This window comes from Zingiber officinale, chromosome 3B (genome assembly GCF_018446385.1).
Source record: "Zingiber officinale cultivar Zhangliang chromosome 3B, Zo_v1.1, whole genome shotgun sequence".
Classification (NCBI taxonomy): Eukaryota; Viridiplantae; Streptophyta; class Magnoliopsida; order Zingiberales; family Zingiberaceae; genus Zingiber; species Zingiber officinale.
In genome coordinates this window covers 10181221-10204054 of record NC_055991.1, presented here as the reverse complement: position 1 = coordinate 10204054, position 22834 = coordinate 10181221, and the positions used below count along the sequence as shown (strand labels likewise).

Sequence of the window (22834 nt, the reverse complement as noted above, 5' to 3'; positions counted from 1 at the left end):
AAATTGAGAAAATAAAGTTTTTAAAAATTAGTTTTGAAAAATATGAGTTTAATATTAATTCTGTTCACAAACTCCTAGACAATTTTTTCAAAATTTTTATAAATATTTTTCATATTTTTACTTATTTTTTTATTTGATCAAAGGGAGAGAAATATGAAGTAAGTTAAGAAAGAGGTTTTTGCACTTAAGTGCAAATTCTTGTTGTAAATGTAAATTCATTTACTTAGTACCAATTATTTTATTTTGGATAAAACCCTAACTTAACTCGAGTTGATGCACATCAAAAAGAGGGGAGATTATAAGTATCCGGGTTGATTTTGATGCGATCAACCGTGTCAAGTTAGGTTCTATTATATTTGATTCTTGTATTTAAGTGTGTAGAAACTTGGGAACATAAGAAGTCGAGTGGAAGAAGCAGCGGATGAAAAGGATGACATGGGAAGGGAGTCGACGGACTCGGTGCATCTGAGAGACGAGAAGTTGCGGAAGAGTACACCGGTGGACTAGAAGGACGTGCGCGACGTTCAAGAGACGAAAAGCTGGGGAGGAAGCCTACTCGAGAAGAAGACTGGAGTTGAGTTTTGGTGAGCTCAATTCCAGACAGCCGGAACATCACCTAAGCGATCATGGAAAAAAGACTCTTCGAATGAACAGTGCTCGAGGCGCCTCCAATGACTTTGAAGATGCCTCGAGCTTCAACAGCAAAGCTGTTATATGCGGGACCCGAGGCGCCTCCAGTGTGCTTGAGGGTGCCTCGGATGGACAAAACCAAAGGCGCCTTCAAGCACATTGAAGGCGCCTCCAACGCGGCAGAGCTGTTAAGAGACCGTTGTTGCGTGGATAAAAGTTTATCCAACTGAGGGCGTCTCGGATGTCCTTGAAGGCGCCTTTGAGCTACGTCAACCAATGGTATCATCATCCTAGAAGGCTATAAAAGCCCCCTAGAATAGAAATTAAACAATAATTGAACAACTTATGTAACTCATTCCTAATCTTTTTCTAAACTTTCAAAGAATGTAAGAGATATCTTCGACTTCAATAAAGGAGATTTCTATTCGAACTATTTCAATGCCTTGAATTAACAACCACTTATAATGTAACCAAATAAAAATTATAGCATCTTTTATTTTTTATGTTATTATTTATTTTAATTAATTGTGTTTAACTAATCAAGTCCAAAGATCGAGAAATGATTTTTTTTTTTCGAACAATTCACTCTTTTTTACCGGTTTACGTGGACCAACAATATCTAATTATAAAAGAAAATCCTATACAAATACTCTTTTGAAGTAATATCAGACAAAGGAAATGCAAGTAAAGCAAATAAATTGTTGACCATAGATGGCAGTGGAGGCAAATTAGAATGAAATAGGAGAAAATAAGAGATATAAATGCTCTAGAAAAGTTGTAGTAGCAAGAATTAAATCAACAACAGATATAAATGTGGCAGATTAACAATTGTCAATGCCCATTCTGCAGGTGAAGCATCCAAGCATTCTCAAAGATCACCTCCATTAGGCTACAACCTTTTTCAAAAAGAACGGACACAAATGTATTTTCTCTTTTTAAAATATTACAGCAACAAAGCCCAGTTTTCCTTCTTCCTGAAAGATCAATTTGAAGTGGGACTGTGGGAGCACCATTACATCCTATGGATCTATGACTATATGATTCAACATAGGCGGAATCCATGGTCTGAAGGCTTCATGCTGATTAAGGTTTTGCAAAAGAATGTTCAAACACTAATTTTAACAGTTGTAACACTAGTTGTAGCACATCCCTGCAAGTAAAATTCAAAATGAGAGCCAATGATAAGATGAAAATAAATGAGAAAGATCAAAATTAATTAAACTATTGCATATTAGACAAAAGTTTGTCAATACTCCTGTATTATCTTTTGAATTTTTTCCTGACAGTTCTATTGAAAACAAATTTCAGCAACTTATAATGTAAAGAGTAAGAAAGCAAAATAATTTATAACTATTAATTAACCTAGCTCTCTATGTTTTCAGAGTTATTATTTTTTACTAAAGTCGATGATAAACCAATTGAATAAACAAACTACACTTATTATAGCCAGAAGACTCATACTTTAATGAGTGTAGTTCGTAGAGATGTAATTCAAATATGTATGAGTCTTCTGGCTATAATGAGTGTAGTTTGTTTATTCAATTGGTTTATCATCGACTTAAATAAAAAATAATAACTCTGAAAACATAGAGAGCTAGGTTAATTAATAGTTATAAATTATTTTGCTTTCTTACTCTTTATATTATAACTTGCTGAAATTTGTTTTTAGTAGAATTGTCAGGAAAAAATTCAAAAGATGATACAGGAGTATTGACAAACTTTTGTCTAATATGCAATAGTTTAATTAATTTTGATCTTTCTCATTTATTTTCATCTTACTATTGGCTCTCATTTTGAATTTTACTTGCAAGCATGTGTTACAACTAGTGTTACAACTGTTAAAATTAGTATTTGAACATTCTTTTGCAGAACCTTAATCAGCATGGAGCCTTCAGACCATGGATTCCGCCTATGTTGAATCATATAGTCATAGATCCATAGGATGTAATGGTGCTCCCACAGTCCCACTTCAAATTAATCTTTCAGGAAGAAGGAAAACTGGGCTTTGTTGCTGTAATATTTTAAAAAAGAGAAATTACATTTGTGTCCGTTCTTTTTGAAAAAGGTTGTAGCCTAATGGGGATGATCTTTGAGAATCCTTGGATGCTTCGCTTGCAGAATGGGCATTGACAATTGTTAATCTGCCACATTTATATCTGTTGTTGATTTAGTTCTTGCTACTGCAACTTTTCTAGAGCATTTATATCTCTTATTTTCTCCTATTCCATTCTAATTTGCCTCCACTGCCATCTATGGCCGACAATTTACTTGCATTTCCTTTGTCTGATATTACCTCAAAAGAGTATTTGTATAGGATTTTCTTTTATAATCAGATATTGTTGGTCCACGTAGGCCGGTAAAAAGGAGTGAATTGTTCGGAAAAAAATTAAATCATTTCTCGATCTTTGGACTTGATTAGTTAAACACAGTTAATTAAAATAAATAACAACATAAAAAAAATAAAAGATGCTATAGTTTTTATTTGGTTACATCATAAGTGGTTGTTAATTCAAGGCATTGAAATAGTTCGACTAGAAATCTCCTTTATTGAAGTCGAAGATATCTCTTACACTCTTTGAAATTTAGAAAAAGATTAGGAATGAGTTACAGGAGTTGTTCAATTATTGTTTAATTTCTAGTCTAGGGGGCTTTTATAGCCTTCTAGGATGATGATACCATTGGCTGACGTGGCTCGAAGGCACCTTCAAGGACATCCGAGACGTCCTCAGTTGCATAAACTTTTATCCACACAACAACGGTCTCTTAACAGCTCTGCCGCGTTGGAGGTGCCTTCAATGTGCTTGAAGGCGCCTTTGGTTTTGTCCACCCTCAAGCACACTGGAGGCGCCTCGGGTCTCGCATATAACAGCTTTGCTGTTGAAGCTCGAGGCATCTTCAAAGCCATTGGAGGCGCCTTGAGCACTGTTTATTCGAAGAGTCTTTTCTCCATGATCGCTTAGGTGATGTTCCGGCTGTCTGGAATTGAGCTCACCCAAACTCAACTCCAGTCTTCTTCTCGAGTAGGCTTCCTGCCCATCTTTTCGTCTCTTGAACGTCGCGCACGTCCTTCTAGTCCACCGGTGTACTCTTCCGCAACTTCTCGTCTCTCAGATGCACCGAGTCCGTCGGCTCCCTTTCCATGTCTTCCTTTTCATCCGCTCGACTTCTTATGTTCCTAAGTTTCTACACACTTAAATACAAGGATCAAATATAATAGAACTTAACTTGACTCGGTTGATCGCATCAAAATCAACCCGGATACTTACAATCTCCCCCCTTTTTGATGTGCATCAAATCGAGTTAAGTTAGGGTTTAACTCAAAATAAAATAATTGGTACTAAGTAAATGAATTTACAATTACAACAAGAATTTGCACTTAAGTACAAAAACCTCCTTCTTAACTTACTTCATATTTCTCTTCCTTTGATCAAATAAAAAAATAGGAAAAATATTTATAAAAATTTTAAAAAATTTATCTAGGAGTTTGTGTACAGAATTAATAGTAAACTCATATTTTTCAAAACTAATTTTTAAAAACTTTATTTTCTCAATTTTACTAGTTAATTCTCTATTTCGACAAAAATAATTTTAAAATAATTTCTAGTTTCGAAAAATCATAAATTTTTTGTTAAAGTCAAACATAAGTAGGTAGATCGGTGGAAAATTTTTCATGAAAAATAGATATTAATTTTGACTAGAATAATATATTTTTGAATAGAAATATTTATTATAATAATTAAATGCTTAAAAAAATAGAATTTGATTTAGAAAAATCGTGATAATTTTTTTGAATATATAAAATTTAGTGTTTATCCATAGAAAAATTAAAGTTTTTAATAATAAAATTTTTACTTTTGGCAAAAAAATTATAATAATTCAGATAATATAAAAAAATGTCAAAAATTTTTATTATGATAGTGAACATCATGTTTTATTATAGAAAAATAAATTTTTTCAATAATAAGTCTGCAACATATTTTAAATTTTAAACATATGATGTTGAAAAATTAATAGAAAATAACTTAACAGTTAAAAAAATTTAATTTTTTTTATTAGTAGATAATATTTCTATTTTGGAAAGATAAAATTTTGAGAATAAAATATAACGAAAGTTGACGAAATAATTGATTTTTCCAAAAAGAATAAATCAAGCAAATTAATTTTCTATTATGCATAGAAATTAATTTATTCAGCTAAGCATAATTTTGATATCCAAAATAAATTATTTTCTACTGATTGAACAAAATTTTTTGTGGCATATGATTTCTAGAGATTTTTCTAATTTGACTCTTGTGAAATCTAAAATACCAATGAAGTCCTTCATAATTCTTAAATTTTGAATTTCAAAGTATCTGTAAGTACCTCGGGTTGGTTTTGATGTGATCAACCAAATCAAGTTAGGTCCCGTTATGCTTGATCTTTGTGTCTAAGTGTGTAAGAGATTAGGAATAGCGGAAGACGCAGCTAGCGAGAAGGATGACATGGGAAGCGAGTCGACGGACTCGATGCATCCGAGGGACGAGGTGCAGTGGAAGAATACTCCGATGGGCTAGAAGGGCCTATACGTTGTTCGAGGGACAAGAAGCGGAGAGGAGGCCTTCTCGAGAAGAAAGTTGGATTCGGGTGAGCTCAATTCCGGACGACCGAATCATCACCCAAGTGAGCAGAGCGAAAAATAATTAACAAGGAAAGTTAACCATGTTCGGATGAACAATGCTCAAGGCACCTCCAATGGCTTCAGAGGCACCTCAGATGAATAGTACTTGAGGCGCATGTAGTGGCTTCGGAGGCGCCTCGAGTGAATAGTGTCAGCCGCAAATGACCATTTGTTGTCGTTGAGTTGCGGATAAAATTTTATCCACTTGGAGGCGTCTGACCCACTTAAAGGCACCTCCCACCAATGGTAATTGATCCCAGGAGGCTATAAAAATCCCCCTGAAGTTAGGAATTAAACAACAATTTCTGTAACTCATTCCTTGTCTTTTTCTAAGCTTCCAAAGAGTGTAAAAGGTTTATCCGCCTTCAACAAAGGAGATTTCTAGTAGAGCTCTTTTAACGCCTTGGATTAACAACCACTTAGGTTGTAACCAAGTAAATACTATAACCTCATTAATTTTATGTTGTTTTATTTTAACAACCACCTATGTTGTTATGGAGCCGCTTCTTCGTATTTTTTTTTTTTTCTAATAATTGTAAAATAAATGAAAAGAGAACAACGGCTAAATTAGCTGTTGTATGCCGTTGAACAACGACTAATTTTTAGCCGTTGTTCAACGTTTTAATTTAATTTTTTAATATATAAAAAATCTATAAATATGAGATCTATTTTATTCATTTCATTGCAATCTTTGCTCTATATTCATTTCTTCCTTTCATTCCCTATTTGTATTCGAGATGGATGAAAATCTCAATACTTTCTTTACAAATCTTTTGAATTCTTCAAATACGGAAGAAAATACATATTCTTAAAATACTCGCACTCCTCCAAATATCCAATATCCTCGTATTTTCTCTCACACACAATATCCTCCAAATGTTCAAAATATTTCATATGTTCTACAATATTCTTCAAATTTTCCAAATTCCCAAAGTTCTCAAAATTTCTTGCAGACGTGAAATCCAAGTAACGCCGCCCCAGCTCCATTTGGTATGTATCCATCCCTAGATTGGTCAGCAATGGGTTGTCAACTTGGGATGCCTTATCCTTACGTATTTTCTCCTACTCAACCACCTGTCATACTTTCAAATGAATCAAGAAGGGCAACTATTGATCCATTTATCAGCGACAAAGAATCTCTAACTCCATCATCTGCTCCTGTAACACCATCATCTGTTCCTGCAACTCAGTTGCCACCACACTCATCACAAGAAGAGCGTGAAGTTGAGCTGGAGGAAAATGAATCGAAACGAAGATTTTAGTCCCTCGATGAAGATGTGGTACTTGCGAAATCATGGACAACTATAAGCACTGATGCAATCATTGGTAATGATCAGAAGGATCAAGTTTTTTTGAAACGTATAGCTGATTACTACAACAAACATCGCCCCACTGGATCTATGACGAGTAGTTATCAGCGGCTGAAATCACATTATTATAGGTTTGCACCGATGGTAAATGAATTTTCTGCAACTTGTAATAATTTTTATACTCATCGGTAAAGCGATTGGAGTGACGAGAATGTGTTGGAGAATGCACTGAATATGTGGAAAGCCAACAATAAAGGTAAGGATTTTAAGTATATGTATATGTGGAGGGTTCTCAAAGAATATGAGAAATATACTCCACAATCAGTTGCTCATTACTCTAACAAGAAGGCAAGGACATCCAAATCAGGGGGAAACACTTCGACATCAAATCCAGATACAAGTGTTGATTTAGATGACTCTGAAGTCCGCATTCGTCCGATAGGACAAAAGGCAGCGAAGAGAAAAGATAATTCTAAAGCCAGAGAGGGCGACACAATGGAACATTGCATCGACAAAGAATGACAAGATATTAAAGAATATCAAATACAAAAAATGGCTTTGCGGGAAGCCGAGATCTTTCATAAGGATTATGAAATTCTTATGAAGGATACCAATGAGATAACACCAGGATAACTTTATTTACATGAGAAAATGATGGAAAAAATTAAACAGAGACATGGCTTGGTGTAGATGAGTTTACGTTTATTTTTATATATTATTATAATTTATGTCTTTTTATTTGATGCACTGTAATATTTATATATTTTTTTAATTATTAATGTTATTTCATGTTAGCAATTTATAAATTTAAATTTTATAAAAATTTAATGATGTGTAATGTAAAATATAAAGGAGAAATGAGAATTATATATAATGAAAAGTGTGGGACCCATGAGGAGGTTGTTGAGAGGTTTTTTATAGTGGAAAGAGGTATGAGGTTTTTAACTTTTGATGTGGCACAGACGTGGCAACGAAGAAGCTCACAATGGGTTCTAACCACTGTTGATGCCCTAACGCCTCTCTCTCAGAGATCTCGATACTAGTGCTTCAATGGCCTCTTCCCACTTCCTCCTCGTGCCTCTCCCTCTTACCCCTTCCCCTGTCCCAATCTCTTTTCGCCCCAAGCTCCAGTCTTGGCAACCTCACGGGCTCCGGCTCCGGCTCTGCTCCCGCCGCAGAGATGGACGTCTAACAATGTTCTCAGCCCGGGATCAGGGAGAGCTACCTCAGTCGTCTTCTTCACTTGTTGCCGTCGCTACCAATGAGGTTGGTGATAGCAGGCCGGATAAGGTTGTGGAAAGTGGGTCGGCGGTGGGTGAGGCTGCGGAGGGAGGAGAACTGGATGAGGAGGCTCGCCAGCAGGAAGTGGATTGGAAGACGGACGAGGAGTTCAAGAAATTCATGAGCAATCCTTCCATAGAGGCTGCGATCAAGCTCGAGAAGAAACGGGCTGAGCGGAAGCTCAGGGAGCTCGACAGGGAATCCACTATTAATCCCCTCACTCTTCCTTTGAGGATTCTGCTCAGGGATAGCCTAGCCAAAGAGAATGAGAGATTGGAGAAGGCAGAAGAGACATTCAAGGCTCTGGATCTTAACAAGGTAATAATTGAGTTTGAAAGAACAATTCTTTTGGGAATTTAATAGTACCTTTGGGGAAAATGGACTCTTGAAATGGAATTATGCATTTGCAGCTCAAGAACTGCTTTGGTTTTGACACATTCTTTGTTGTGGATGTTCGGAGGTTTGGTGATGGTGGTATTTTCATTGGCAATTTGAGGAGACCGATCGAAGAGGTCATGCCGAAGCTGGAAAAAAAGCTCTCTGAGGCAGCTGGCCGGGATGTGGTGCTGTGGTTCATGGAGGAGATGAAGGACGACATATAACCAAGAAGGTTAAATCAACTCAACTAAAATATAGCTTGCACCTATTTGCATTTTCCTTTTATGATTTGTATGATCATAGGAACTCCTGATAGCTTCTCTTTCAATTACTGTTGATTTCTTAACTTCTATATTCACTCATGGAATTTCTCTATTTGATTTTGAATAGTCGCTTCTAGAATAGTTTCTTCATAAAACCTGGTTTTATCATGTCCCAGTTCCTTAATAAACCTCAATCCACTACACCAAAAACATCTTCCTCTTTCCTTCTTCATGCCAAAGAAAGCATTTGCACATTGAAGAAGTTAAGAGAGGAAGGTTGAATATGTAGTTTTTGTGCAATGTTCAGAGAATCTGCTACAATAACATGGTTCCACACCATTTTTTTTTAAAAAGGATCATGAAAATGCGTAAGAGAGAGTAAGCATGAAAAATGTATTTTGTTTAGTTAGGAAAATAGCAGCAAAAAAAAAAAAGAAAGAAAGAAATGGTGAATAAGAGATTAAGTATGAGAAGTGTATTTTTGTTTAGCATTCTTGTTTTCTCTGTGCGTGAGTTGTGTTATTCTACAGTATGTATGGAATTTCAAATCGTTACTATGTAGGTGTGTGTGGTGCAACCCAAAGCAGAAATTGATCTTCAATTTGAGTCCACAACGCTGAGCACACCATGGGGATATTTGAGTGTCCTAATGCTGTGTGTTTCGACATTTGGAACTATACCATTGATGAGTGGCTTCTTCCTTAAGCCCGGCGCTACTTTTGATGACTACATAGCAGATGTTCTCCTCCTTTTCAGCGGCTTTCTTTTGATCTTAGGTGTATCAGAGGTATGAGATCCATGTTTTGCTAAATTGTCTGCTGCATGTTGAGTTTTAATTTGGATTGACATTTCTTCCTTGTTCTACATTTTGCTCACAAACACTACTTTTACCGGCCATTATTATGGTAATGAAAGGTTTGGTTTACAAATTACAACAAGGGTAACAGCAGCTCGCTATGGTGTTAAGCTCAATCCATCATTCCTTGTGCCATCAAATTGGACAGGATGCATAGGGGTGATGAATAACTATGAATCCTTATTGCCCAATAAAAAGGCTCTATTCGACATCCCTGTTGCACGCACTGCCAGTGCCTATATAACATCACTAACCCTTGCCACCACTGCTTTTGTAGTTAATGGTAGTTTCAATGGCGGAGACAATGCTTTGTAAGTATCCAGCCTTTCTTCAAGGGCAAACATACCTTTTAGTCAACTAGAGATCTTAACATTATTGTTAACTCATGTCTTTCTTCTCATTTTCTCCTTGTTGCAGATTTATCAGGCCACAATTCTTCTATAACAATCCACTTCTTTCATTCATTCAACTTGTGATAGGACCTTATGCTGATGAATTGGGCAATGTACTACCAAATGCAGTTGAAGGGGTTGGAGTACCTGTTGATCCTCTTGCTTGTGCTGCACTTTTAGGTATGTTGGCTCTTCCTATAACTGTACAGCTCAAATTGGATAATTTCGAATACGATTCAATTTTTTTTTTGAGCCAACTTGAAAAGCTTGCAAGCTGGCTCTATTGGTTTGCACCCCTAGGATGGATCAAGGATGATTTTTTTGAAAGTTTTCATCTCACTTTTTACTCCAAAAGATATGAGTGGTTGGAAAATTGGACAAATGAGAGATTCTATCATTTGCTATTTTTGGTTCCACCAAATCAAGTAGAAACAAGCTGATTTTCCTTTCCCAAGTGCCCACTCATGACTTTTTTCAAAGCAATATTCATCCTCAACTCTATATATAACCTAGCTATCTTCACTAGTATCGAACTCCTAAGCACCAAACCTCATTCTCAAGTCCCATTGTCGAACATGTGGAGTGTTGAATTTGTGAAACCAAATGAATCAGAGCTTAGTAGTTCACATAATTTGACCAACGAGTCTCTTTAGGCTAAGTGGGTTGGCTGATTGGGAGAATCAAGTTGAACAAGTCGATCTGAACAAGTTTGGTGAGTCGATTAGTTTGGACCAACCAGTTGGACAAGTAAGGTCGAATGATCTGGACAGACTAGTTGATTTGGTCATGTTGGACACATTGAATAGGTCAGTAGAGTTAAATGGATGAAACAAATTGATCAAATGGATCGGTGCTGAGCCAAAGAACTTGTTGAATCATGACTCCTGTTCATTAGTACCTTATTTTTTCATCCTCAGAGGGAACAAATCAGAAATTTCTTCTAGATCTCTAGAACCTTGATGGCTGCTTACTCAAAATTTTATCAATCCTCTAGATTCCTCAATTGTCTTCTCATCTCTACCAATCACTTGTGTTCTCGCTTTGGCATTTGAAAAGCACTGTTGTATGACAATATATGGTGCAGGGATAGTTGTGACATCCTTGAATCTACTACCATGTGGAAGGCTTGAAGGCGGGTGCATCGCACAGGCTCTTTTGGGAAGGAGAACTGCAGCCCTATTATCGTCCGCGACATCCTTGCTCCTCGGAATCGGTGGCCTCAGTGACAGTGTGCTCTGTTTAGCCTGGGGCTTATTTGCTACATTCTTCCGTGGTGGGGAGGAATTGCCTGCCAAGGACGAGATCACTCCGTTGGGCGACGACTGTTACACTTGGGGTTTCATCTTGGCCTTGATTTGCTTCCTCACCTTTCTTCCAAATGGTGGCGGCACATTCTCCAACCCCTTTAACCCGCCGTTCTTCAGAGGATACGTCTATTAGTTGAGGCACTGCCTCTTATGTTCTTTCTGGTGTCCATGTTAAAATATATCTTGACTTATATGCATATCAACTTTCTCATTTGCATAATCTTTAAAGTTTAAGATTTTTAAATTTATTCATGATAATTTTAAAGTACGAAAAAAAATAGAGCCCTACATTTCTCTCTTTTCAATCTTTTATTTACATATTCCATAAATATATGCACATTCATTTATCTTTTAAATTTGTCTGTTCATTCTCATATTATAAGAATTGACCCTTTCATTCTCATACGATGATTACAAAATAATATATGATTATCAACTTCGATGTAATATTATTTTAGAATTCACATTAAATGTTCAGCGTTTAACTGTTAAATTTCTATAAAAAAATTAAAAACAAAATTCACATTAAATGTTCGGCATTTTACCAAACGAATAACTAAATTTTGATATTTTGAAAATTATTAAAGATGCATCACATTTTAATTTTTAACGAAGTAGGGTTTTTTTTCCTCAAAATTCCTTTTTCATCTATTTTAAACTCAAATTAAAATAAAAAACTAAATTTTAATTAAATCGAATCAAAATAAGAAAAATTAATTTATATTATTCATTTTGTTTAATTTAATTAATTTATTTATTTTTTAAAATAAAATTTAAAACATACAATGAGTTTTGATAATATTGTTGATGAGTCTAAAGAGTTTAATTTTATTCTAAATTTAAATTGTTACATCCTCTAAATTTATCCATAATTTTATTTTTATTTTTGTGTGCCTTAACAAAAAAACCTAAAACAATTACTTTTATAAATTTTATTATATAATATATAATTATAAGAGAAAAAAAAGGAAAAATGAAACAAAATTAATAAATGGAAAAAATAAAAAAAAAGTTAGTTATTTCATTGCGACTTTTATACAAAAAATTTTATGACATTAAAAATATAAGATTTATATCAAATTAATATTGTTTACAATTAAATGACCTCTTTAATTTATTAATAATTTAAAATAAAATTGAGCCTTTAATGTCCTTAATCAAAAGTCATTGGTGAGTGCAAAATCAAGAGGTTTGTTTTAATAGGTTTTATTATGCCCAAAAACTCTTGACTCAAGATTCTATATGAAAAGATTATTTAAAAAAATTATTTATTTAACTTTTGGCATAATATTATTTTTGAAGATAGAAACTCTATAATTCATTTTGAGATAACACCAATTGTTTTTTTATATTTTCTTTATCTTCTTAGCGACAAAGTTTTAGAATTTTAAAATAATTTAATTCCTCAATAAGTTTGGACAAAAACTTATTAATTAGAGAAAAAAAAAAAAACCTAAAAGCCAGATTCAATACAAATCAAATAGGTTCTTTTTGCTCACACATAGACCCCACCCCGGGCCGGGTCTGGCCCAGACCCGGCCGGGGCCCGTAACCGAGTCAACGGGCATGTTGCCCGTTAACCCGGTTCGCCGGGTCGAATCGGAATCGGCTCGACAACTTGCCGAGCCGGTTCCGGTTCATTCGCTGTAAAACCGGCTGGTTCAACCGTAAATTTTTTTTCCCTTAAACGGCTTGAACCGTCGGTTAACCGGTGGTTCATAGCTGTTGGAACCGGCGGTTCGTAACCGTTGAGAGGATTTTTTAGGTATTTTTTTTTCAACGGTTAGGATTATTTGATCGGTTTTTGATCAATGGCTATAATTTAGTGTCCGTTACTATCAAAACTCTATAAATAGAGAGTTCATTTCATCATTTTTTACACACATCTTCTCTACTCTTAATTTCATTTTCGTATTCTCTAATCTCTACAGTCTACACGTTTCGTTTCCAATTTTCAATTACAATGGAAGGAGACTGCGGAGGTGTATCATCTCGAGCTCGGAATGGAAAGCAAATAATGAATCTGCGGGAGGAGGACCCCAACATTCAATCCACCGATGATGAGATCGAGCATCTTCTGAATCCGACACCCGAAACACAAGGAAGTACCGATGCAATTACTTCTAAGGTTCAGGAACTTCCTCCTTTAAAGTCTTCTATTTTCACTAAACATTTTGAGAAAGTCACTCTTCCGTCGGGAGAATGCGTGCAAAATGTAAGTACTGCAATGCTTCCTACAAATTCCAAGCCGGCGGCGGCTATGGGTCGTTGAAACGACATGTAGAAACGAAGCACCCGACGGAATATGGACTCGACCGTTCTCAAACACAATTATCAAGATTTTCTTCAACTAGCGGTAGTATCGATTCCGATTTATTTTTATATTCGGATAATAAATTAAGAGAATCATTAGCTAAATTTGTTTCCGTAGAACATCTTTCTTTTAGTTTTGGATCTAAATGCACATTTAAAGATTTTTGTAAAGAATCTCTTAATCCATGTGTTAAACGTGTTCCTAGGACTACACTTACTCGTACAATTAAAAAATTAGTAAAACAAGGAAAAAAGAATTTTATTGATGAATTTAGTAAATTAGATAATAAAGTTTCTTTATGTTCCGATATTTGGAATGATCATTGGCAAACACATTCGTATATGGGTATGACTTGTCATTGGATCGATAACTCTTGGAACCTCCAAAAAAGATTATTAGCTTATAGAGTTTTTGATGAATCACATAATGCTCATAATATCGCACAATTATTATGTTTAATTTTAGAAAAATATGGTTTAACTCATAAAATATTTTCAATATCATTAGATAATGCTAGTTCCAATACCACTTGTATAGATGATCTAAAATTTGTTTGTTAACTTATTATTGGAGGTTTATTTTTTCATTTTCGTTGTGTATGCCATGTTTTAAATTTATGTGTTCAAGATGGTTTAAAAATTTTAGAAAGTTATATTAAACCAATTAGAATTGTAATTTCTTATTTATGGTCTCATCCATCTATAATGAAACAATGGGGTAGGTTTTGTAAAATTAATGGAATGAAACCTAAAAAATTTCCACGTGATGTACCAATACGTTGGAATTCAACATACCAATTATTACAAGATTCATTTCAATATAAAGAATTATTATGTTCAGTTTTTTGCACAAAACACTAATACTAATATATATTTATTTTCACAACAATGGAATATTTGTAGTAGTATTTGTGAAATTTTAAAAGTATTTAATGATGCAACCGAACAACTTTCCGATGTTTATTATCACACTGCTCAATTAGTTTTAGAAAATTTTTCTAATATAGTATTAGTTTTAAATGAACATATTAATAATGAATCTTTATCTTCTTGCATTTAGCTATGAAAACTAAATGGGAAAAATATTTTTATTTAATTCCTGAAATTTATTTAATTGCATTTGCTTTAGATCCTAGATTTAAATTAGAAGTTTTATATGAAATGTTAACTTTATATTATGACGCTTTAATTCCAATTAAAGATTTTCTTCCCCTAATCCAGTTAATATTATATATAATGTTAGAATTTATTTATATGATATTTATAATCAATATTATGTAAAATATGGAACACAAATTAATATTTCTGAAATACAACAAACTACTAGTAGTAATTTAAAACTTACAAAAGCACAACTCTTATTAAAAGAACGGACAAAACGTCTACGAGGATCCTCAAGTTCCACACAGGAACTTGAGAATTATTTTACGACTTCTTTTGATTTTAATGAAGCAGATAGCGAAAACTTCGATATCTTAAAGTGGTGGTCACAGAAGGCTCAAAGCTTTCCCGTTTTCTCCGTGATCGCAAAAGAAATTTTAGCTTGTTCAATGTCAACTGTTGTTGTAGAGCAGACGTTCAGTGCTGGTGGTAACATATTAGATGAACGACGATCAACTTTGTCTCCTGACTCATTGGAAGCCCAAGCATTACTAGAAGATTAGACCAGAGCGGAGAAAAAAAAATCCAAGGAATGCACTTTCAGATAACGAAGTTGAAAATTTTGATACTGAAGGAACAAATACGATAGGAACATGAAATAGAAGTGAGTGAAAATGTAAAAGGATAAAAATGTAAAAGAACTACGTGGACTTTGATTCCCCTAAAGGGATACGTAGGCAACTTAAATAAGTGCAAGCCCTTTTTCCAATAAATTTTAATTTCTAATTTTTAATGTTTAATTTTAATTTTTAATTTTTAATTTTTTTAACATAATAATCTTGAACCGTGACAAACCGTGACGAACCGTGAACGGTAACCGTCTTAGGTGGTAAGGTTAAGGATCGATTTGTCTAGAACCGTCAAATCGTCGGTTTCGAACCGTGGTCAGGTCTAGTCACACATAATCACCAAAAGTAAAGAAAATTAAAATTTTTAAATATTTTTTTAAAAAAATTGAATGTGGTAATCAAGAGTTTTGGGGCATTGTGAGATTCAAGATAGTGGAAAGAATCAATTAGATAAAGCTGGAGTTGAATCTAACTTATTTACGTCCATTAATAAATTTTAGTCAAAAACTAATTAATGACTTAAAGATTTTGAATCCTAAAACTTTAGATCCGATAAAATCAAGAAAATGTAAAAAAATTATTTGTGTTGTACGTCCTATCGTGAATCAGAATTGTCTACCTTCTTTCAAATGAGACATGCAATCATAAGATTAAATTTCTAGATCATTTGTCATAAATGATTCTCAATTTCTAGATCATTTGTCATAAATGATTTTCAATTTACTCTGACAGTTTATGAAAACTTTCATGAATCAAACTGAATTTTTTAGACAGTTTCATTAAAAGTCGAGAGTTTTGGGATATATGGAGATTCCAAAAAGCAAAAGGACCAATTAAATCAAACTTTTTGATCTTCCATGTTTAAAGTACCTTGGAACTACTTAGAGCCAAAGCAGCTGTTAGGAGATTTTTTCTGCTTAGGGGTTTTCACTTTTCTTTTTTCTCTTATAACCAGTTAGTCAAAAATAAAAAAATAATTATTAAAGTTTTTAATTTTTTTTTATTAAGACTGTAAAATATAAATATAAATAAATTTAGAAGATTATCAGAAAAGTAAACTTAAAACTTAAAAATATAAATAAATTAAAGAGGTCAGTCAAAATGAACAATATTAATTTGATAAGAATTAAAAAAATCATCAATGTTTTTTATGAGAAAATTCGAGATGAAATAATTAAATTTTATATATTTTTTATTTTGATTCGTTTCAGTACAATTTGGTTAAAGTAAGACAATTAATTTTTTTATTTTATTTTGGGTTTGAAAGAAATATTTTGGAAAAGAAATATATCTCTGGATGATAAAAAAATAAATGAGAAAAATAAATAATACCGTTCAATTATATTGAATTAAATTTATTTTCTTTTCTATAAATTAAACATGACAGTCATTTTCTAAATTATTTTCTTTACAAATTACAGATGCACTAATTTAAAATATTTTTAATTTATTTTTATTTAATTTATTTTTATAAAATTTAATTTTAAAAATTATTTTTTATTATTACAAATATATTGAATATTTTTTAAATTTATTTTAATTTGCACATGATTTAATTCCTTATCTCTATCTTTTTTTTTAAAAAAAAATCTTAATGAAAAACTTAAGTTTTTATTTTTAAATTTTAAATTCGATCTATTTTTTAAAATTCTTTACACACAAAGGCACTTCTATATCATGAAAGTCAACAAAATAAATTTTAACACATCGTCAAATTACTCTAAAATCATTGCAATGTATAAAAGAAGTCAAGAATATATATAATTGAGATCAATAATGCTATATATTTAAAAATCACGTGGACTAACCACAACTAAAGAGAAGCTACATTAAAAGGGGATAGAAGAAAATATAATTTATCAAAAATTTTCTACACATAAACTCTAGAAGAAAAGTGATATTCATATCTATCAAATTTGTTCTAGTAATAATATTACTGATTTATTCACAAAAGCATTGTTAACGTTGGCATTTAAAAAATTGATGCACACAATAGGAATGCATCAGTTACAAGATCTTTAGTGATTGAAATTAAAAGGAGTATTTACTATTGTACTCTATTTTTCACTGAGTATTACTGATAATGTTTTAATAAGATAATGTTTGATTTTTTGTAATTATAATAAAAGGTAATTATGCTCATCTTAAGCTATTCTTACACTCCATTCCCAAATTATATGAAAGAAGGTAAATTACGAGGTCAGCTTATAGTCTATTGCTAAGTTGACTAGGGAGTGGGCGAATTTTTTTTTTTAAAGTATGCGTTCACTGAGAATTGATCTCTTACCCTATTACAATAAGTCTCTCACTTTTTAATTAATTGGACATGGTGTGGAAATTTAAATTTTCTATTAATTATTATTATTGGAGGAGTATGATAATATTATAATAGATGATTAATATGATTTTATTATTGCTTAATAAATTATTGAATTCTTTTAGTTTTTATATCACTTGACCTATCATATAAATATAAATGAAATAGGAATATTTAGTAGAAATAATTCTCTCTACTCTACCATTAAATTATAATATAATCAAAATTATTACAAAGCAAGACAAATGGCAAAGCATGAGACCAGCTAGCAAGTGGCCGTTTAGAAAATATATATACCCCTGTTTTTTTTTTCATTTTGATATTGGCCACCCTAGTAAGCCGGGAAAATTTACAAGACGGATTCAGTAATTTCCATTTTGATATTATAAACTTTAGAGCATGATGAAAACATTTGACAAATTTCAGAAGGCGGAGCAAAACTCGTGAAGACAAGAGAGAAGGAAACGAAATATCCTCACTCTACATTTATTTATACGGAGAACAAGCGGCTTCGCAAACGCACGAGTGCGCGCTCAAGCGTTAGAGAGAGAGAGAGAGAGAGAGGGCGGCTTCTCTTCTAGACGAGAAGGCAATGGCGGATCAATTCCTCCCGGGCATCGTCACGGCTTCGATCATGGTGTTTCTTCTCCTGATAAGGTTCCGCGGATGCAGGCAGAAGGCTCATCTGGCCCCCGGAAACGGGAGTTCCCGTTCTATTCTAGCTGGAAAGGGTGGCACTGGCACGGGCGTTATCATCGTCGGCGCCGGAGTGGCAGGTTCTGCCCTAGCGTACATGCTTGGGAAGGTGAGACGTTTCTTTGCTGCTCTCTTCGATTTTTGCTTCTCCTAGTTATGATTCATGTTACCTTTAACAGGATGGTAGACGTGTACATGTAATCGAGAGAGATTTGTCTGAACCTGACAGAATTGTTGGTGAAATTTTGCATCCAGGAGGGTACCTAAAATTGCTAGAGCTGGGCCTCGAAGGTAAGCCATCAAGTTGATTATTGTTGATTGAATTTCAATAATGATTATCGACATTGAAAACTCCAATTGAACATTGAAAGCTCATACCATCTTTCCCGGTGTTTTTCCCAGACTGTGTTGATGAAATCGATGCTCAACGAGTCGTTGGTTATGCCCTTTTCAAAGATAGGAAAAGCACCAGGCTCACATACCCCCTGGAGAAACATCATGAAGATGTTGCCGGGAGGAGCTTTCGTAATGGGCGTTTCGTCCAAAGGATGCGAGAGAGAGCAATTTCCTTGCATAACTAATTTCTATTCCGTTTGTAGAGACTTTTGAATATCTGTCATTCATGCAGTAAATATTGTTAGAGTATCACTTTTGAGATCGATGGATCACGAATCCTTCTTCCAGTGTTCAGTTGGAGCAGGGAACAGTCACTTCCTTATTGAAAAAAATGGATCAATCGAGGGAGTTGTTTACAAGACTAATTCTGGCGAAGAGCAGCGGGAAGCTTATGCACCACTTACAATTGTATGTGACGGTGCCTTCTCAAATTTGAGACGAACACTCTGCTCTCCAAAGGTAAAAAGAAGACCCAAAGCTCTTCGTTTAGATTTATTTTTCGTTTTCATATCGATCATTCTAACAATTTATTTATTTATTTATTAATTTCCTTAGGTGGATGTGCCTTCTTGCTGTGTCGGTATGGTTCTTAAAGATTGTCAGCTTCCATTTTCCAACTACGGCCCATATCATCTTAGGAGACCCTTCAATCATTCTGTTTTACCCAATAAGTAGTACTGAGGTTCGTTGTCTGGTCGATGTGCCTGGAAACAAGATACCGTCTGTTGCTACCGGTGAAATGTCAAATTTCCTGAAGACTACTGTGGCTCCTCAGGTACTTCAGATTTACACGAATAGAAATAAATACATGATGCGCTACTCCCTCATCGTAATTCCTGTGATCAATCAATTCAGGTTCCGACTGAACTGCATGATCCTTTTATTGAGGCCATTGATAAAGGAAGCTTTAGGTCTGTGCCAAACAAAAGTATGCCGGCCGCTCCACATCCTACCCCCGGAGCACTCTTGTTAGGGGATGCTTTTAATATGCGCCACTCACTTACCGGAGGCGGAATGACGGTCGGCTTGTCCGATATTGTTGTGCTTCGTGACCTCCTGAGGCCCATCCCTGATCTCCATCATGCAGCTTCTCTTTGCAAATACCTGGAATCCTTCTACACCTTAAGAAAAGTAGTAAAGGATTCTTACGTTAATATGCTAGTCACTGTCATTTTGTTGCACGTTTTGAAAGATCGAGTTTTCTTTTGCAGCCGATGGCTTCTACGATAAACACTTTGGCATACGCCTTGTACAAGATATTTCGTGCCTCATCTGACAGAGGTAGGAGCGAAATGCGCCAAGCCTGTTTCGACTACCTGAGCATTGTAGGTGTTTATTCGAATGGACCGATCCGCTTACTCTCCGGCCTTAATCCTCGTCCTATGAGTTTGATGGCTCACTTCCTTGCTATTGTGATCTATGGGGTTGGTCAGCTGCTTTTGCCATTTCCTTCGCTCGAGAATTTGTGGATTGGAGCTAGATTGATTTGTGTAAGTAATAAACTTTGCAAATCGATCAATGTAGCCACACTTAATCTTCCTCTTTGATTCCAGAATGCATCAGGTATAATCTTCCCTATCATAAAGGCGGAAGGGATCAGACAAATGTTCTTCCCTGCAACTGTTCCTGCATATTACAGAGGTCCTCCATCCAACTGAGATGTGTTTACCTATTTGGCCAAATGTCATAATTTCTAGGAAGTTCGATCTACTCTGACGAGTTAAAGAGTCAGAAGGTTAATAATTGTGCTCAAACTCAAAAAAAAAATGTCTGTTGAACTGAATCTGGGGCTATATCTTTAAAATATCTTAAAGAGTTTTAAGATTGTTAAGACATTCAGAATTTTAGAACTCTTAGCATTTTACCTTTTAATTACCGACTCCATTAACGGTTCTCAGCTCCAATGAAGTGATATCTGATTTCTATCTCATTATCCAGTACATTGACTTTGGGTGTTTGAGGAGTTAGGAAACTGAATGATCTTGTGTATGCGTTGAATTCGGGATCAAGGTTATATGCTTCAGCTGTTCTTCTAATGGGCTAGTAATGGACGTGCTACAGTGGTTGAAAAAACAAGCTTTAATGGAATTTTACAAATATGGTTAGTGTCGGTTGAATCTAATCTAAACATCAAAATCTCATATTTAGTCGAGGTTACATGAGCTGAAAACAGAGTTGAACTATGAGGAAAATGATCGATTATTGAGACAAACAACTGCATAAAAATTAGAGGTAGTCACAACTGCCCATGTGCCCCAGAAATCAGTACTATTGCAGGAGATTAAACACTTTCTGCTAGAAATGCATTGTAGATGAGCATTGCACCCATTCATACTTTCCTGCCTTCAGTTGCACAAATCATCGAGCTAAAGCCAAAGAAGAATCACACTAAAATGGAGACATGAGTAGAAATTATTGGGGAAAAATTACGATGTAGTAAAAGATGATTATGTTCATTTCAAGTGTCTTTTGTAATCTGTTCCTAAATTATATAAAAGAGATAAGTTATAGGATCCGTTGATAGTCAACTACCAAATGATTAAAGGATGGAAGAGATTTATTTTTCCGATGAGAAAGCTATAGTGAGTGATAAGGTCGAGGTAATTCAATTGTAAATGAGAAAACTACCATATATATGTGCATTCATTTATCTTTTAAGGGGGTGTTTGGTTTAGGGTAATAGGAGTGGGGAATGAGAATGAGAATCATTGATTCTCATTGTTAATGTTTGGATTATAGGAATAGGAATACAAATAAGGGAATGAATCCTTGAAATTGGGTAATAACTCATTCCCATGTACCCCCCTTCAATGAGTCATTACCCTATTTTCATCAATCAAAATATTACCTTATTCCAAAAATACCCTTGACTTAAAACTAAAATTTTCTCCATTAATATCAAATATCAAAATATATTTATTTATTTTTTCTTTCATATCGCTTATCTCTCCTTATTCTCTCTCATTATAGTTTCTCTCTCATCATTTTATCACACACTTTCTCTCTCCTATCACACTCTATTTCCTCTTTTTTTCTCATTACACTTTCTCTCTCATCATACTTTCTCTTTCCTCAATCTCTTCCATCGCATTCTCTTTCTTCTTTTTTTCCTCATCACACTTTCTCTCTCATCATACTTTCTCTCTCCTCAATCTCTCCCATCACACTCTTTTTTTTTCTCATCATACTTTCTCTCTCATCATACTTTCTCTCTCCTCAATCTCTCTTATCACACTTACTTCTTTTTTCCTCAACACACTTTCTCTCTCATTATACTTTCTCTCTCATCATACTTTCTCTCCTCAATCTCTCCCATCATATTCACTGTTCTCTTTTTCTCTCACCATACTTTATCTCTCCTCAATCTCTCTCATGACACACTCTCTCCTCATTTTTTTCTCACTATATTTTCTCTCTCTTCATCCTCTCCTATCATACTTTCTCTCACATCATATTTTCTCTCATCATGCTCTCTCCAATCACATTTTTTTTTTCATTTTCTCTCATCACACTTTCTCTCTCTTCATTCTTTCTTATCACACTTTCTCTCTCATAATACATTCTCTCTTATCATTCTCTTTCATCATATTTTTCTCTCACATTCATCTTTCTCCCACATCTAATTTTTTCTCTTATTTTCCTTTAAGGGTAAAAAAGGAAACTTTGATTTATTCCGATAGAAGATATACAATTAACCAAACATTGCTTTTAAGAGTGATATCCATGCTCATACCCATTCCCATTTCACAATACAATGATTTCCATTCCGATTCCTATTCCTAGGAAAAAACTAAACGCCCCCTAACTTTCATCTTTCCTTCTCAAATATATACACGAGCTATTGAAAATTCATTATAAGACCCATAAAAATGAAGGTAAAATTTGTACCATAACAATAAAATGTAAAAAGAAAAATATATTAGTTTTAGCAATTAGCGTTTAATTACAATTCACTTTTTACTGTTTACAAGTATTATTCATTTTTTACTATACATTTTTATTATTTATCATTACTATTTATCATTACTGTTCATAATTATTGTTATTTTTTACTATTCATAATTATTATTCACTTTTACGAACTAGGTAAAATATGTTCACTTTTATAAATCACTTAAAAATTGATATCATATATTATCTTTGATTATGACTTATGATCCGATTAATTTGGAATGACCGGAAAAGTTTTGTTAATGTGTAGTTTTTTTAATTCTTCCTACATGCATAGTTTTGTTAATGTGTAGTTTTACCGTGAGTGTTTTTGAATTTACTCATGGTTGAATGACCGTCTATTTCCAAAATTAATTG

At 34.0% G+C, this 22834-nt stretch overlaps 1 protein-coding gene and 2 pseudogenes across 1 annotated transcript; all 3 read left to right on the top strand.

The window, feature by feature from the left end:
- The first annotated feature begins 5077 nt into the window (after positions 1-5077).
- LOC122055858 lies at positions 5078-11322 on the top strand (annotated as a pseudogene).
- Positions 6307-7119, top strand: LOC122054672. The gene is made up of 3 exons (XM_042616113.1): positions 6307-6510; positions 6625-6728; positions 6792-7119. Exons 1-3 carry the CDS (start codon positions 6307-6309, stop codon positions 7117-7119), a joined length of 636 nt encoding a protein of 211 aa, XP_042472047.1.
- A 6704-nt stretch (positions 11323-18026) lies between the features above and the next one.
- Positions 18027-20271, top strand: LOC121968067 (annotated as a pseudogene).
- Positions 20272-22834: the final 2563 nt, after the last annotated feature.

Coding starts and splice junctions, on each gene's coding strand:
- LOC122054672 (XM_042616113.1), top strand. CDS start 6,307: ATGGGTTGTCAACTTGGGATGCCTTATCCTTACGTATTTTCTCCTACT. Junction 6,511..6,624: donor CATCACAAGAAGAGCGTGAA/GTTGAGCTGGAG, acceptor GGTAATGATCAG/AAGGATCAAGTTTTTTTGAA. Junction 6,729..6,791: donor CTGAAATCACATTATTATAG/GTTTGCACCGAT, acceptor TCATCGGTAAAG/CGATTGGAGTGACGAGAATG.